This window comes from Neoarius graeffei, chromosome 26 (genome assembly GCF_027579695.1).
Source record: "Neoarius graeffei isolate fNeoGra1 chromosome 26, fNeoGra1.pri, whole genome shotgun sequence".
NCBI classification, from domain to species: Eukaryota; Metazoa; Chordata; class Actinopteri; order Siluriformes; family Ariidae; genus Neoarius; species Neoarius graeffei.
In genome coordinates, this window is record NC_083594.1 from 14,543,202 (window position 1) to 14,559,008 (window position 15,807).

A 15,807-nucleotide genomic window follows, 5' to 3' on the forward strand; every position below is an offset into this window, starting at 1 on the left:
GGGGAGAACATGCAAACTCCGCACAGAAAGGCCCTCGCCGGCCGCTGGGCTCGAACCCGGACCTTCTTGCTGTGAGGCGACAGCGCTAACCACTACACCACCGTGCTGCCTGAATGGACTTTATTTCCCTATAAAAAAGTACAGTTTAGAAGGGATCAAATTTCTGGACATACGGTACATCTGCTAGGTAATGTCACTGGATGACGTGATTGATTTCACACATGACAAGCAATCTCTGTAGAGATAGGAATGTCTTTATAATGTACGCATGGCTGTTGCAGAGAATCCTCATTTTTTACCTTTATTATCAGAACATGATATAAGGTCTGTCACCATGTATGTTGCAGCAGATCATTAGGAGGTCTTACCTTAACTCTACGCCAACCCTCCTAAAATTGATTCTTTGACACGGACTTTTAAACGTTCTCTATTTATTAGTTGTCTTTTATTGTTAAAGGGAAATTTGCAAAATAACATTCCTACAGCCTTAACCTGATATAACAGACCAGATTAGGAGCCCAATAATAATTGCGTTAACCCATACATGTAAAGTTAATTCAGTTAGAGCTTAAATTCACCATCTTTAATTGATGTCTCAGCAAAAATAATCAGGAAGTACCTCTTACCTGCTATCACCACTACATGGTATACAAGTGGCCTCTTCAAGCAGTGAATCGTGGCCCAAAACTGATTACTTTTTGAACATTTGTAGTAGTAATCTGGATGGCATGGTGGTGCAGTGGTTAGTACTGTCACCTCACAGCAAGAAGGTTCCGGGTTCGACCCTCACGCCCAACTCGGGGCCTTTCTGTATGGAGTTTGCATGTTCTCCCCATGTCTTTGACCGACTAGTGGCCTAGTGGTAGCGTGTCCGCCTCTCAATTGGGAGATCGTGAATTCTATTCACGGTCGGGTCATACCAAAGACCATCATAAAAATGGTACCTACTACCATCTGGCAAGGCACGCTGCAATACAGATGCGCATGGGGAATTAAACTCTCGTGGTTACCAGAGGACTAGCCCCCCACTGTAACCCTAGCTATGTAATAGGCGAGAGGCTGAGGGCTACGGAAATGGAGATCGGCGCCGCCCAATGCGCCATCATACAGGTTGGGCCTGGTTAGTACTTGAGTGGGAGACTGCCGAGGAATACCAGGTACTGTAGGCGTGGGAAGGACTTTGACTTTTTGGCCCCATGTCTTTGTGGGGTTCCTCTGGGTGCTCCGGTTAGGTTAACTGATGACTCTAAATTGTCCACTGATCAAGCTTGGAGGGATGGGTTCTGACAAATTTAAAATGCCCTAGACACATCAAGGGCGGCACGGTGGTGTAGTGGTTAGCGCTGTCGCCTCACAGCAAGAAGGTCCTGGGTTCGAGCCCCGGGGCCGGCGAGGGCCTTTCTGTGTGGAGTTTGCATGTTCTCCCCGTGTCCGCGTGGGTTTCCTCCGGGTGCTCCGGTTTCCCCCACAGTCCAAAGACATGCAGGTTAGGTTAACTGGTGACTCTAAATTGACCATAGGTGTGAATGTGAGTGTGAATGGTTGTCTGTGTCTATGTGCCAGCCCTGTGATGACCTGGCGACTTGTCCAGGGTGTACCCCGCCTTTCGCCCATAGTTAGCTGGGATAGGCTCCAGCTTGCCTGCGACCCTGTAGAAGGATAAAGCGGCTAGAGATAATGAGATGAGATGAGATGAGACACATCAATGATGGATTGTTAAAATGTCATCATTGGTGCCCTTGCTGGCTATGGGGAAAAATAGAAGTGGTAATCTATCATCCGGAGAAGCAAATGAACAAATCTCATACATGGGTGAGACCAAAGTTTGTCTGAGATACACTATATTATCAAAAGTATGCAGACACCTGAACAATCACACCCATACCATACAGTCCATGTTTGCTGTTATAATAACCTCGACACTTCTGGGAAGGCTTTCCACTAGATTTTGGGGTGTGGCTATGGGGATTTGTTCATTCAGCCATGAGAACATTGTTGAGGTCAGGCACTGATGCCATATGAGAAGGTCTGGGATACAGTCAGCGTCCCAATTTGTTCCAAAAGTGTTCAGTGGGGTTGAGGTCAGGGCTCTGTACAGGATAATCAACTTTGTCCACAAAAAACTTGGCAAAATATGTCTCTACAGACCTTATGTACAAGGACATTGTCATGGTGGAACACATTTGGGCCTCTTAGTTCCAGTGAAGTAAATGTATATGCTACACTATACAAATATTCTAGACAATTGTGTTTTTCCAACTTTATAGTATTAGTTTGGGGAAGAATCAGTATGGGTAGGATGGTCAGGTGTATGCATACTTTTGGCTGTATATTATACTTTGGTTCTTGGCATTATGTACAATTTTTGATCAGGGAAGTGTTGTATTCAAAATGACTAACAGCAGAACTCAAACGCATGTACTGCACGTCACTTTGGAAAACACGGAACATGTTGCTGGGGCTCAGTTCCAGGTGAAAATGTTGGAAGTTGTTTTTCACCTTGCGTTCTGGATTTTAATTAAAAATTTAATGAAGGTGTTGTTCAGATTACTCACTAGTGGCCTCAGTTTTATTCACAGATGATCAACACTGTTTAATACAGCTGCTGATTATTTGGTTTATCTTTGGGATTAGTACTTTATTAACACACTTCAGTGTATGATGAAGTCCATGATTTGTTTAAGTGTTAAATAATGTCAGATATAGAAAACAAAAATCACACATGACCCACTTCTCATTTAAATCTTCTTCACATCTATAGAATATCTCATCTCATCTCATTATCTCTAGCCGCTTTATCCTGTTCTACAGGGTCGCAGGCAAGCTGGAGCCTATCCCAGCTGACTATGGGCGAAAGGCGGGGTACACCCCGGACAAGTCACCAGGTCATCACAGGGCTGATACATAGACACTTTAGAGTCACCAGTTAACCTAACCTGCATGTCTTTGGACTGTGGGGGAAACCGGAGCACCCGGAGGAAACCCACACGGACACGGGGAGAACATGCAAACTCCACACAGAAAGGCCCTCGCCGGCCACAGGGCTCGAACCCAGGACCTTCTTGCTGTGAGGCGACAGCGCTAACCACTACACCACCGTGCCGCCCCTCTATAGAATATTATATACAAAATTATACACCAGTTAATTCCAGTTCACTAATATGATAGGTTCAGCAGTGTTTGAAGAGTGCTCATATTTAATATAACCATACTGGGACATTTCACTCCACTCATTTGTGTTCCCCGTGTAAAATTCCACTTCCTGGTTTGAAATCATTACGATAGCAGTGTTAGAAAGATCAGCAGCAAACATGGCAAATAGTTCCATCCATCCATTATCTGTAGCTGCTTATCCTGTGCAGGGTCACAGGCAAGCTGGAGCCTATCCCAGCTGACTATGGGTGAGAGGCGAGGTCCACCCTGGACAAGTCGCCAGGTCATCACAGACAAATAATTCATTTTCAGGAATATAACTTTTGGCTTAAAATATGAAAGCTCATCAGCAACAAATGGGCTACAGTTACACCGAAAACATGCATTTACTGTATTTATAAAATGTATTACACATTATGCAAATATAATATAAAACACGGTGAAAAAAACTGAAGCATCATCTTTAATCAAAATACATTTAATCATTTTTAATAAAAAAATATTTACAAATGATAATCAATATATTTCCAAATAATAAAATAATACAAATCTAATCAAAATATATTTACAAATATTTACAGGTGTTAAAATAAGGAAGTGAATCAAAATATATCCAATTTAGCGAGATCAATGATTAAAATCATCGTTTAAAATGTAAAACAGGTGTGGGCCAGATGTGCTGAGAGATTAGTTGGAGACGGTCATCACAGAGTTGAGATGAGTCTCCAGCAGCAGTGGTGTGGACTCCTACAGCACACCTATGGACCCGTTCTCCTCGATCCGGTAGGACACTTCGTAGGGGTCGACCCACACTGTCAGCTCACACGGTAAGAGGGCGCGAATCTGCTCCATGCTGAGACCACTGGTGTAAGCAGCCTTCCCTACTAGCGGGTCCATCCTGCGATTGATTCTGATGCATCGATATCCCGAACCTCTGAATGGTGCATCAGGGAACCAGTGGTGCTCATAATGGTCTGGAATCAAAGAAAAAATACTTTTTAAAAACTCTGTTCAACTTGCATATTGTTTAAGAATGGATTTGTTATTAGAAAATCATGACTATCATTCACTTGGGATGAGGCTCTCGAGAAAGGCAGCATTTCTGGGCAGTGTTAATGCTCCCGAGATAAAAATCTATCCGACTGAAAATATAAAGCCTGTTTTGCACTGTTTGATTTCAGCAGTCTTTTAAGATTTGTCTATGGTATGAGACGATCCCAGTAAAATCTTGGCCGAACACTAAAACAGACTGTGCGATAACATGTTCTTTGTGTCCGATTATATGATGACGATCCTCGAACGATAATCTGAAAGCTGCTACGCTCGGCATTCAACACCATCCTCCCTCACAGACTGGTGTCCGAACTGACAGACCTGGGACTCTCTCACTTCATCTGCATTTGGATTAAGGACTTCCTGTGTGATCACTCCCAGAGAGTGAGAGTAGGCCCCCACATCTCCTCAGCCCTCAGTACTGGCCCCCCACAGGACTGTGTGCTGAGCCCCCTACTCTTCACCCACGAGTGCACCCTGCCCACTCCAGTAACAGCATCGTCAAATTCGCAGGTGACCCCACCAAAGTGGGGCTCATCTTTTTTTTTTTTTTGGGGGGGGGGGGGGGACACATGAGTCCGCTTATTGGGACGAGGATGATTAGCTGTCTGGGTGGTGCAGAGCGAACAACCTGGTCCTCAACACCACCAAAACACTCCACGACACCTTGACAAAAAGTCTAGCACGTCAGGATTTTTTTTGTATTTTCTCCCCTAGCATAGTAACAAACAACTCTTACGATGTGTTTCCTTAACATTCCTTCTGTAGCCATGATTGACGGTTTCTTGACCCTCCTCCCTGACACCATGCAAGGACGTGAACGATGACTGGTCGGGGTCAAACTTGTAGTGTTGCCAGTCTCCGGACCAAGACATGGCAAGAAGTTATGGCACTAGGATTGCCTAATCTGACACGGTGACCATCATGAAAGATAAAAATATAATGTAGTCTGATCACGGCATTAAATCTAGGTCTTTATACATCACTGACTTTAACTGAATGTCACACTAATAAGCGTTCCCTTTTTCTCATACCAGAGCAAGGGGTCGGTATAACTGTAAAGGTACTTGTCCATTTCAATGAAAATGAAAAATAAATAGCTTTAATAAAGAATAAATATAATGTGGATACTTTTATCAGAAGTCTACGGAAGCCACGAGAGGCCCTTCATATAATCTTTTTTTTTATTCACCTTGTTATCCCGAGATAACGACATAATTAATTCAGGATTTCGAGAAAACAACACAACTAATTCGAGATCTCGAGAAAACAAAACAATTATTCCGTGATCTCGAGAAAACAGCTGAGATTTCTAGCAGAGCTGCGCCCCCTGTGGGTCAGACAACGAAGACTTAGAAATTGGCGGACATGTAACAGAGCAGAAATGGCTTTTTACGATGCCTTGAGAGAGAGGGGGGCCAGTCTTCTGCGGAGGTGCCGCGGACTAATTTTGAAATTATCCCTTATTAAAAGACTTAATGCAATCTCTCCCTGTGTCAACCCCTGATCAAAATATTGCCTTATTAGGTGATCGATTATTCCAGACATTCTAATGACCAAAGTTGCGTCTATACAGAATGAGAAATAGCCCCAAAGTCAGCATATCACAAGTCTCTTGGCGCACCTGAATGAACCATTTCTCAGCTGTTTACTCGAGATCATGAAATAATTGTTTTGTTTTCTTGAGATCACGGAATAATTTTGTTTTCTCGATATCTCGAAATAACAGTTTTGTTTTCTCGAGATCTCGGATTAGTTGTGTTGTTTTCTCGAGATCCTGAATTGATTATGTCGTTATCTCGGGATAACAAGGTGAATAAAAAAAAGGATTATATGAAGGGCCTCTCTCGGCTTCCATAGAAGTCATGGGTGTGTAATGTGGTGTTTAACCTCACCTCCTAACGCCTCTACTAGAGAACGGCTGAAGTGTTGGAGCTGTTTTTCGGACAGAAGTCCTCTTCCTCTCAATAATCTGGTGATGAAGTTCACCGCTGTGGTCACCTCGACTTTCATGTCAAAATATTTTTGTAAACTGCAAAATATCATATGATCCACTTTACTTTCCACGGTACAGCTTTTATGTTAAAATGAACCATCTTAAAGGGTGTATTCAGACCAGGATAGTTCGATAGTTCACTTGCTTTGGTCCGAACCAAATGTTTTTTTTATTTTTTCATTTTGGTGCGGTTCGCTTTCACACTGTACATTTTAGTAAGCGGACCAAAATCTGTCAACAAAGCCACGCGCCCTGAGGTCGTTCAGCTATTGGTCAGAGACGACATGCGCACAAAGCGTTAAGTTCAAAAGTAGTCACGGAGGCTTTCCGTGCTGTTATTCTTTTTAATGTCATCAAAGCTATATGTTTTTTCCAGTTTTTACTGTTTTCACAATTGTGCGATTACTATGCTGTTGTACAAGTAATTTATCAACGACGATTTCAAAGGGCAAGGCGGCTACGGAGGATAGCGCTGATGAGCGCACATCATGTTGTGACAGTTCTGGCTCTTCACGCAAGACGGAGGAGGTATGTGTCGGGATATTCGCCTTATCCATCGTAATAGATGAATTTCTTTTTTGCGTCGCTAGTACCGCCACTTTTTGAAAGAATGTCCCTGATTTTAATGTAGGTCTGACGGAGTTTCTTCACTTTTAGCCGACATTGTTCTGGGGAGCGCATGAACCCCTTCTCCTTCATTTTCTCACTGAATACAGCAAACACGTCGACATTTTTGTGTGTTCTCTCCAAAAGCTCAGATATGTGGACATCTGCCCATATATCCACAAGGGTACGCGTTTCTTCCTCGGCCCACGTTTGCCCCCTACTCATTTTTTGTACTCTGTAGTCTAGCCTACCACTGGTCTGAATGACTGAACGACTGTTGTAAGGTTCCCTTGACAACCGAAACAGTGTTTGCACTTTGCGGTGGAGTGTCAAGACTCTGTTTCCCCATAATGCTCGACAAACGACGGAAGCTCCCGAGGTACAAAAAAGCAAAACTGTCGGATTAGGCCCGGTCTGCTTTCACACCTCCAAAAGATCCGCACCAGGGTTCCTTTGGTCCGGACCGAGTCCGACCTTGCAGCTCGGTCTCGGTCCGCTTGTTTGGTCCGGACCAGAGTTCGGTGGTTTGTATTCAGACCAACCCAAAAGGTCCGGACCAAGGGAAATTTGGTTCGTTTGGTCGTTTGGTCCGGACCAAACAACGTAGTTGTGAATACGCCCTAAGTTAGCTTTTAGTCCTCTGGCCTGAGCAGTAGGTCGGCACGTTTCCTTTGTTCATAATAGAAAAAGAAAACAACTATTAAAGACAACTCACCTTCTCCAAACTTGTCAAAGCTAACTCAGGAGGACTTGAACACTGTTTTCTGATTGTAGTCAGAACAATACACCCAATACAAACGTAAAATGAATCAACTTTCTTTCGATTAACCTTCACTCCAACAGCACAGAAGCTCAATGGTGTCTGTATTCTAAATAGATGCAGAATGGCTCTGTATATACGCACAGCTAATTGAATACGGAATTTGAAGTTAATTGGCTGGTGGGGGAGGGTTGTTTTGATTTGAAAGGTGGGGGGGTTCTGTGCCGAGGGGATGCAGTTTCAGCAGGCAGGGGGCGGAGTTTTGAATTCAAAGGTGGTGATGATGCTGGTGGGGGCGGGGCAGCGGGGGGAACAAAGTACAGGAACAAATCCTCCAAAAGGGTTCAAGTGCATATTCTGGACCAATTTTTTTTTATATGAAAGTATGTCCCTTTACACACTCATCCAGAAGGGTAATTTTGTACAAGGCCATCTGTCTACAGCAGAAAAAAATAACATAAAACGTGTCTGGAAAAATCCCAAGGGAGTCTGGAGCCAGATTCGTGACGTTATCTGCGGAAGCGCCAGCAGGCTGCGAGAGCTTTGCACGGTTTCAGTGCACAGCCTGTGGAGACCAAGCGCTCCCGTTTCTCTCTCATTGTCCGGCCTTTTGGGAAACGATGAGTACTAATCCCATCAAGATTGGTGTTGCTACACCCTCCTACGATACATCTGTTCACCATTTTAATAATTACGCGATAACGTTGAAGAAATTTGCAGAAAACCACCAGGTCGTTTTCTCATAAACAAACCAGCACTGACGTAGGATTCAGAAGGAGGCGTCCCACAGATAACGCCACGAAAATCAATGTTTGCCGGGAAATTCAAATGCCAAGTTTTTTCAGAGGCGGACCAATTCGCCTCAAATGGCTTGATTTCAACTGAATTTTTCTGGTATTGCGCAAGGGGAAAAAATTGCAGACAATGCAGAACGTTACAGATATTTGACCAAAGTTTAATATAAAATAGGAGAATTACATTGATCTTGCTCCTGAATTTACCCGTGATAGGCACTTTAAGTTTTTCAGATTCCCTTCCCGAAGGTCTATCTGCTGTACACAGGTCTCTCTTACAAAAGAAATCTTGATCTCAGTTAAATGACCTGATTAAATAAAGGTTGTATATAAATGAGGGAATAACGTGGAGGAAAGTTCACCCCTCCAATACACTTCCACAGACTTGGCAAGGAGCACTGAAGATATTCTGGAGACTATAGTCAAGACAAGAAGGTGGAGTCTCACAGCAAGTCAGAAAAGACACTGAAATAATTGATTAAAAATATATAGACATGATTTTTTATAGAGTTAAAACCATGAGTTGGGTTTCTGAAATCCTCAGGAATAACAAAAAAAGTCGAGAGCTTTGTCTCATCTCATTATCTGTAGCCGCTTTATCCTTCTACAGGGTCGCAGGCAAGCTGGAGCCTATCCCAGCTGACTACGGGCGAAAGGCGGGGTACACCCTGGACAAGTCGCCAGGTCATCACAGGGCTGACACATAGACACAGACAACCATTCACACTCACATTCACACCTACGGTCAATTTAGAGTCACCAGTTAACCTAACCTGCATGTCTTTGGACTGTGGGGGAAACCGGAGCACCCGGAGGAAACCCACACGGACACGGGGAGAACATGCAAACTCCACACAGAAAGGCCCTCGCCGGCCACGGGGCTCGAACCCGGACCGTCTTGCTGTGAGGCGACGGCGCTAATCACTACACCACCGTGCTGCCCCGAGAGCTTTGTGTATAATTTTAAAATTCTCAATTCTGAACTCCGCCCACTTCAACTGAGCCGCTTTAAACTGATTTTTTTTTTTTTTGGCTCATTGCTCTGCTTTTCCTCACTGACCCTCTGTCATACTTTGAACAACAATATGATTAAATCCTGACACTGTACCAAATTTTATATCAAAGTTTTTTTCTCAAACCGATCTCTCTGAAGCCCGGAGCCCTATTCAGACAGGATTCATTTCCCATGTCATTATTAGCGGAGTATCTCTGAGGTTTTTGGTCACTTCCTGCTCCAATTCCACTGTGAATTTCTTTTTTCCTCTTCTTTTTTTTTTTAAACAGTGGAATAAAATGAGATTTGACTGACTGGGGGGGGGGGAGTTCTGGTATTTCAGGACGAATCACTCGGGATGAAGTGACACCATGACGGTGATGGTTTTGTTCGTGTGGCGGTGAAGCTGCATGACTTTTTAAACCCGCAGTGCCTTTTTACATTTCTCTAAAGTAAAGCCAGTGTACGTGTGTTTGGAGACTTCACTGCATTTTGTGTCGCGAATGTAAAAGCTTTATAACTTCAGTAAGTTTAAAATCCAGCAGCTGAATTAAACCTCTGTAAAGCTCCTGGATGTGTAAAAGCCAGAGAATATTTAAAAGCAGTGACGCCTCAGACAACTAAACAGCAGCAGCGATTTTACTGAAGAGAGAAAAAAAACAGATCACTTTGGCCACAAGTCTGAAAAAGCAACTTGAACAAAGTTGTCCAGTAAAGTGTCGTTTACGAATTATGTTAAATAAAGAACTCAAAACACTCTGGGATGCAAATTATTCATGCCAAAATTATCCAGTGTGGATTTACAATGTTGTTTGTTCCTGAGTTAAATAAATAAAACAAATATGAAATAAATAATATTAATTAAATATGAGTCAAAATTGTAAAGGGGGGGATATATTTTTATAAAAAATAAAAAATATATAATACAAATATTCTTATTCTATTATATATTATGTATTTTGTTTTTATAAAATAAAATATATACGATAAAAATAAAATATATTTTATTTTATGACTCTATTTTTTATATTTTTATAAAAAAATTTATAGTAAAATATTATATAGTAGGGGCGGCACGGTGGTGTAGTGGTTAGCGCTGTCGCCTCACAGCAAGAAGGTCTGGGTTCGAGCCCCGTGGCCGGCGAGGGCCTTTCTGTGCGGAGTTTGCATGTTCTCCCCGTGTCCGCGTGGGTTTCCTCCGGGTGCTCCGGTTTCCCCCACAGTCCAAAGACATGCAGGTTGGGTTAACTGGTGACTCTAAATTGACCGTAGGTGTGAATGTGAGTGTGAATGGTTGTCTGTGTCTATGTGTCAGCCCTGTGATGACCTGGCGACTTGTCCAGGGTGTACCCCGCCTTTCGCCCGTAGTCAGCTGGGATAGGCTCCAGCTTGCCTGCGACCCTGTAGAACAGGATAAAGCGGCTAGAGATAATGAGATGAGATGAGATGAGATGAGATGAGATATTATATAGTATAATAAAAAATAAGTGGCAGATCCACTGATAAGGCAGTGGATCTGTCACTGGTAGGAGTGGATCAGTGTGGTCCTCTGATGGACCGTTTCCATTGATGGATGTGGTAAAGAGGGGTCAGAAATTATACAGCAGCAATTGGGCTACAGTTGCACCGAAAATGTGCACTTACTGTATTTATAAAATGTATAACACATTATGCAAATTTAATATAAAACACTATGAAAAAAAAACTGAAGGATCATCATTAATCAAATATATATTTATTTAGTCATCTTTAATAAAAAATGTATTTACTGATACAATAATAAAATCATAATCCAAATATTTACCAATGATAATCAATATATTTAGAAATAATAAAATAATACAAATCTAATCAAAATATATTTACAAATATTTACAGGTGTTAAAATAAGGAAGTGAATCAAAATATATCCAATTTATTGGATATATGTGCAGCGAGATCAATGATTAAAATCATCATTTAAAATGTAAAACAGATGTGGGCCAGATGTGCTGAGAGATTAGCTGGAGACGGTCATCAGAGTTGAGATGAGTCTCCAGCGGCAGTGGTGTGGACTCCTACAGCACACCTATGGACCCGTTCTCCCCGATCCGGTAGGACACTCCGTAGGGGTCGACCCACACTGTCAGCTCACACGGTAAGAGGGTGCGAACCTGCTCCGTGCTGAGACCACTGGTGTAAGCAGCCTTCCCTACTAGCGGGTCCATCCTGCGATTGATTCTGATGCATCGATATCCTGACCCTCTGAATGGTGCATCAGGGAACCAGTGGTGCTCATAATGCTCTGGAATCAAAGAAAAAATACTTTTTAAAAACTCTGTTCAACTTGCATATTGTTTAAGAATGGATTTGTGATTAGAAAATCATGGCTATCATTCACTTGGGATGAGGCTCTCGAGAAAGGCAGCATTTCTGGGCAGTGTTAATGCTCCCGAGATAAAAGTCTGTCCTACTGAAAATATAAAGCCTGTTTTGCACTGTTTTTTAATTTTATTTCAGCAGTCTTTTAAGATTTGTCTACGGTATGAGACGATCCCAGTAAAATCTTGGCCGAACACTAAAACAGACTGTGCGATAACATGTTCTTTGTGTCAGATTATATGATGATGATCCTCGAACGATAATCTGAAAGCTGCTACGCTCGGCATTCAACACCATCCTCCCTCACAGACTGGTGTCCGAACTGACAGACCTGGGACTGTCTCACTTCATCTGCGTCTGGATTAAGGACTTCCTGTCTGATCACTCCCAGAGAATGAGAGTAGGCCCCCACATCTCCTCAGCCCTCAGTACTGGCCCCCCACAGGGCTGTGTGCTGAGCCCCCTACTCTTCACCCTCTACACCCACGAGTGCATCCCACCCACTCCAGTAATGGCATCATCAAATTCACAGGTGACACCACCAAAGTGGGGCTCATCTATGGGGGGGGTGGACACGAGTCTGCTTATCGAGACGAGGTTGAGCAGCTGTCTGGGTGGTGCAGAGACAACAATCTGGTCCTCACCACCACCAAAACGCCCCACGACACCCTGACAAAAAGTCTAGCACGTCAGGATTTTTTTTGTATTTTCTCCCCTAGCATGGTAACAAACAACTCTTACAATGTGTTCCTTAACATTCCTTCTGTAGCCATGATTGACGGTTTCTTGACCTTCCTCCCTGACACCATGCAAGGACGTGAACGATGATTCGTCGGGGTCAAACTTGTAATGTTGCCAGTCTCCGGACCAAGACATGGCAAGAAATTATGGCACTAGGATTGCCTAATCTGACACGGTGACCATCATGAAAGATAAAAATATAATGTAGTCTGATCCTGGCATTAAATCTAGGTCTTTATACATCATTGACTTTAACTGAATGTTACACTGAAAGCAACAGCTGAAGATGAAAGAGAAGAACGGACACCAATTTTACCGTTAGCAACATTAAGAGGAATGTACAAATCAAATGTGAAATAGCTAGTCAGTTAGCTATCAGTGAGTGTGGCTTCTTCGGGATCTATTCCTGGCAGAAGATAAAAATAACCATAACATTTGATCATATTGGTCACTTATTCCATATTCATTGTTTATAAAACTTTAATAAAAGCAATATCTCACTTGCATTCATGCGGTTCACCGCGAGCTGGCCCAGTTGTTAGCACATCCGCCTCTTGATTGGGAGATCGTGAGTTCTACTCACGATCGGGTCAGACCAAAGACAGTCATAAAAATGGTACCTACTGCCATCTGGCAAGGCACACTACAATACAGATGGAAGTGGGGAGTCAAACTCTTTTGGTTACCAGAGGACTAGCCCCCCTCTGTATAGATGAGAGGCCAAGGGCTATAGAAGAGATCAGTACTGCCCAATGCGCCTTAAGGGCCTGGTTAGTATTGGAATGGGAGACTGCCTGGGAAGACCAGGTCCTGGCACAGGAAGGACTCTGACTTTTGAATTTTATGGTTCAGTATAGCCATGCTTGTTTATACTTATTGCTTAAAGGGGTACCAAATATAATATATACAGTTGCTGATGTGACAAAGTAACGTATTCTTAAGTATTATATCAAATTTATATACTAGAAAACAACGAAATATCTTGGTAATTGTAAATATAATAGTCGGTACGCTAACGGCACAAGAGTCGCCATTTTTAAAAGACCGTGACGTCAGCCCTACCCACTGCACTAGGAGAGAAGCGTGTAATCATGGCGTCGGGCGCATCAAGTGAAAGCGACAGCTCTGTCGAATCATACGAAGAGATCCCGCAAGACACACTGCAAGCAGGCTATGGCTTAGAAGGGTACCAGTTTGAACCTAGGAGAGGTACTCTCGACTCCGGTGATGACGAAAGAAGAGAAGAAAGCTCGAACTCGCTTGGTGTTTTTCAGCGGCAACGAGTGAAAAGACACGTCTGGAGGATCGTTATGCTTTCCATCGGTCCTGTTATTACACCCGAAAGCAACACACTGTGGCATTGTGTAGCCGATCACTTACAATTCATCCTACTTTCCGATTCACACGTGCTATTCCCAACCTCAATGAGCCAACACAACTGGGCACATACATACGTCATGAGTGTTACGCAGAGAAAATGAACGTGCATTCTGATTGGATAAAATTAATATCATGGCGGGCTGTTCAAACTGCGGAAATAGTTTGCTCGAGCTACTTTCAAAACACTATAACTTTCCAACCTTAGAACAAAAAAACTTTTGTAAGTCTTGAATAAGGTTCGTTAATGTGTGTTTTATTGTTATATTTACTCTCTATATTGCCCTCTGTTCCCCTTTAAGTATAAACTTTCTGTACAATAGTCGACAACTGTGACTTGACTAACTGCAATCTTGTATTGTGTCCAAAATTTCTCTGCCATGTTGTCAAACTTGGAGCCAGAGTCTGCACAGTAGAGACAAGAGCCAAAGTCAGGTACACCTACTCATTTGGAAGCCCCACCCCTTCTTCCTACCAAGGTTCAGCGTGTCGTAGAATGTCTTCATTCTCAAATTTTCTTAATCGCATCTTTCCACTGAGCTTAAACAGTTTCAGCTGAAAATATTTCATTAATACAGATGTGCCTAGGAAGGACATTTATCACAAGAACTTGAAATCGGCGGACATTGATGTCACTAATTCATCATTACCCATTCATCATACAGGTTTGGACTGTGCTGGCAGTGCAGTGGGAGTTAATAACTCATTATTTGGGACACAAGCACACTGCAAGCTTACTAGCCCTACTTATAAAATGCACTCTAATATTATTTCTAGTGCTCACTGACGAACAAATGGCTTTTGTGCAAATTTTAACAGCTGGCTGGTTGAATGTCATTAACACTGAAATCATAGAGCTGTCAAGGTGGCTATATCGATAGGTAGCTAGCGTGATTAAACTAGCCTTTTTCCTTTTAAACATCTCAATGTTTCAACCATTTTTAATAGAATGGCTAACAGTATGTATTAGTGCATAAGTAGGTATATGAAATGAACAGACAGGGCATGATGCAAGTGCTGCAACTGTTCTCTTCCAGCCAACGCAATCAGTCTAGTCACTTCATTTCTAAGTCATGACTTTTTAAGATATAGCAGAATAATGTTTTTTAAAAATGTGCATATATTAGCATAGGGTTTGAATTAGACATGGTAGAGACACTGTAAATAGAAAGACATTTTAGACAAGAAAAGTGACATGGAAAATAGGATATTTTATCATTATAACAATTGGGAATGGGCGGTGCTGAAAGTTGAACTGTAGTCTAGTGTTTAGCACTCCTATTGACTTGCTTCACTTTTTTTTTTTTTTTTTTTACTTTTTTGTTATGGGCAATGGTATAATCAAGGTGGCACAGCGATGCAGTGGTTCACACTGTCGTCACACAGCGAGAAGGTTCTGGGTTCGAGCCCAGTGGCCGACAGGAGCCTTTCTGTGTGGGGTTTGCATGTTCTCCCCATGTCTCTCTGGGTGCTCTGGTTTCAAAGACATGTGGTTAGGTTAACTGGCTACTCTAAATTGCCCATAGGTGTGAATGGTTGAGAGGAGAAAACCTCACTAAGGCTACATCCACACGACAACGGCAACGAGATTTTATTTAAAAAAATATCGCGTCCACATGGGCAACGGATCAGTAAAATATCAGGTACATATGGCAACACAACGCTTGCTGAAAATGATGTAATACACATGCTACACCTCTAGGGGCGCTGTAAGACGGTCCCATCGGAGACACCAGAACAATAGAAGAAGTAGACGCATGCGCATAAACCCCTTCTTCTACCCGGTGTGAAGCACTGTCAGGAACAAACACACAACAACAAGAAGAAGATGGCTATGACTACGCGAGGAAATCGTGCCTTCTGTGTGTACAAATTAGTTTTATTAGTGTGCATAGTTTTATATAACTTCATTTTCTTATTGTGTGTGAACATTTTGAAAAGCATTTTTATATAATTTATATAACTTTTTATA

At 42.6% G+C, this 15,807-nt stretch overlaps 2 protein-coding genes across 2 annotated transcripts in view; one reads left to right on the forward strand and one right to left on the reverse strand.

The window, feature by feature from the left end:
* The window catches only part of LOC132874102 (metabotropic glutamate receptor 7), a 555,641-nt gene that overhangs the window by 146,733 nt on the left and 393,101 nt on the right, over positions 1 to 15,807 (forward strand). The gene's annotated exons all lie outside the window — the stretch shown is intronic.
* On the reverse strand, positions 3,901 to 6,219 carry LOC132874103 (protein BTG1-like). The gene is made up of 2 exons (XM_060910003.1): positions 6,102 to 6,219; positions 3,901 to 4,127 (listed from the first exon to the last, which is right to left on the reverse strand). Exons 1-2 carry the CDS (start codon positions 6,217 to 6,219, stop codon positions 3,901 to 3,903), a joined length of 345 nt encoding a protein of 114 aa, XP_060765986.1.

Bases quoted from the DNA above. Each gene is read 5' to 3' on its own strand.
- LOC132874103 (XM_060910003.1), bottom strand. From the start codon at position 6,219: ATGAAAGTCGAGGTGACCACAGCGGTGAACTTCATCACCAGATTATTG. The intron at 4,128-6,101 runs GTGAGGTTAAAC...CTTTGATTCCAG, and splicing joins TCTAGTAGAGGCGTTAGGAG to ACCATTATGAGCACCACTGG.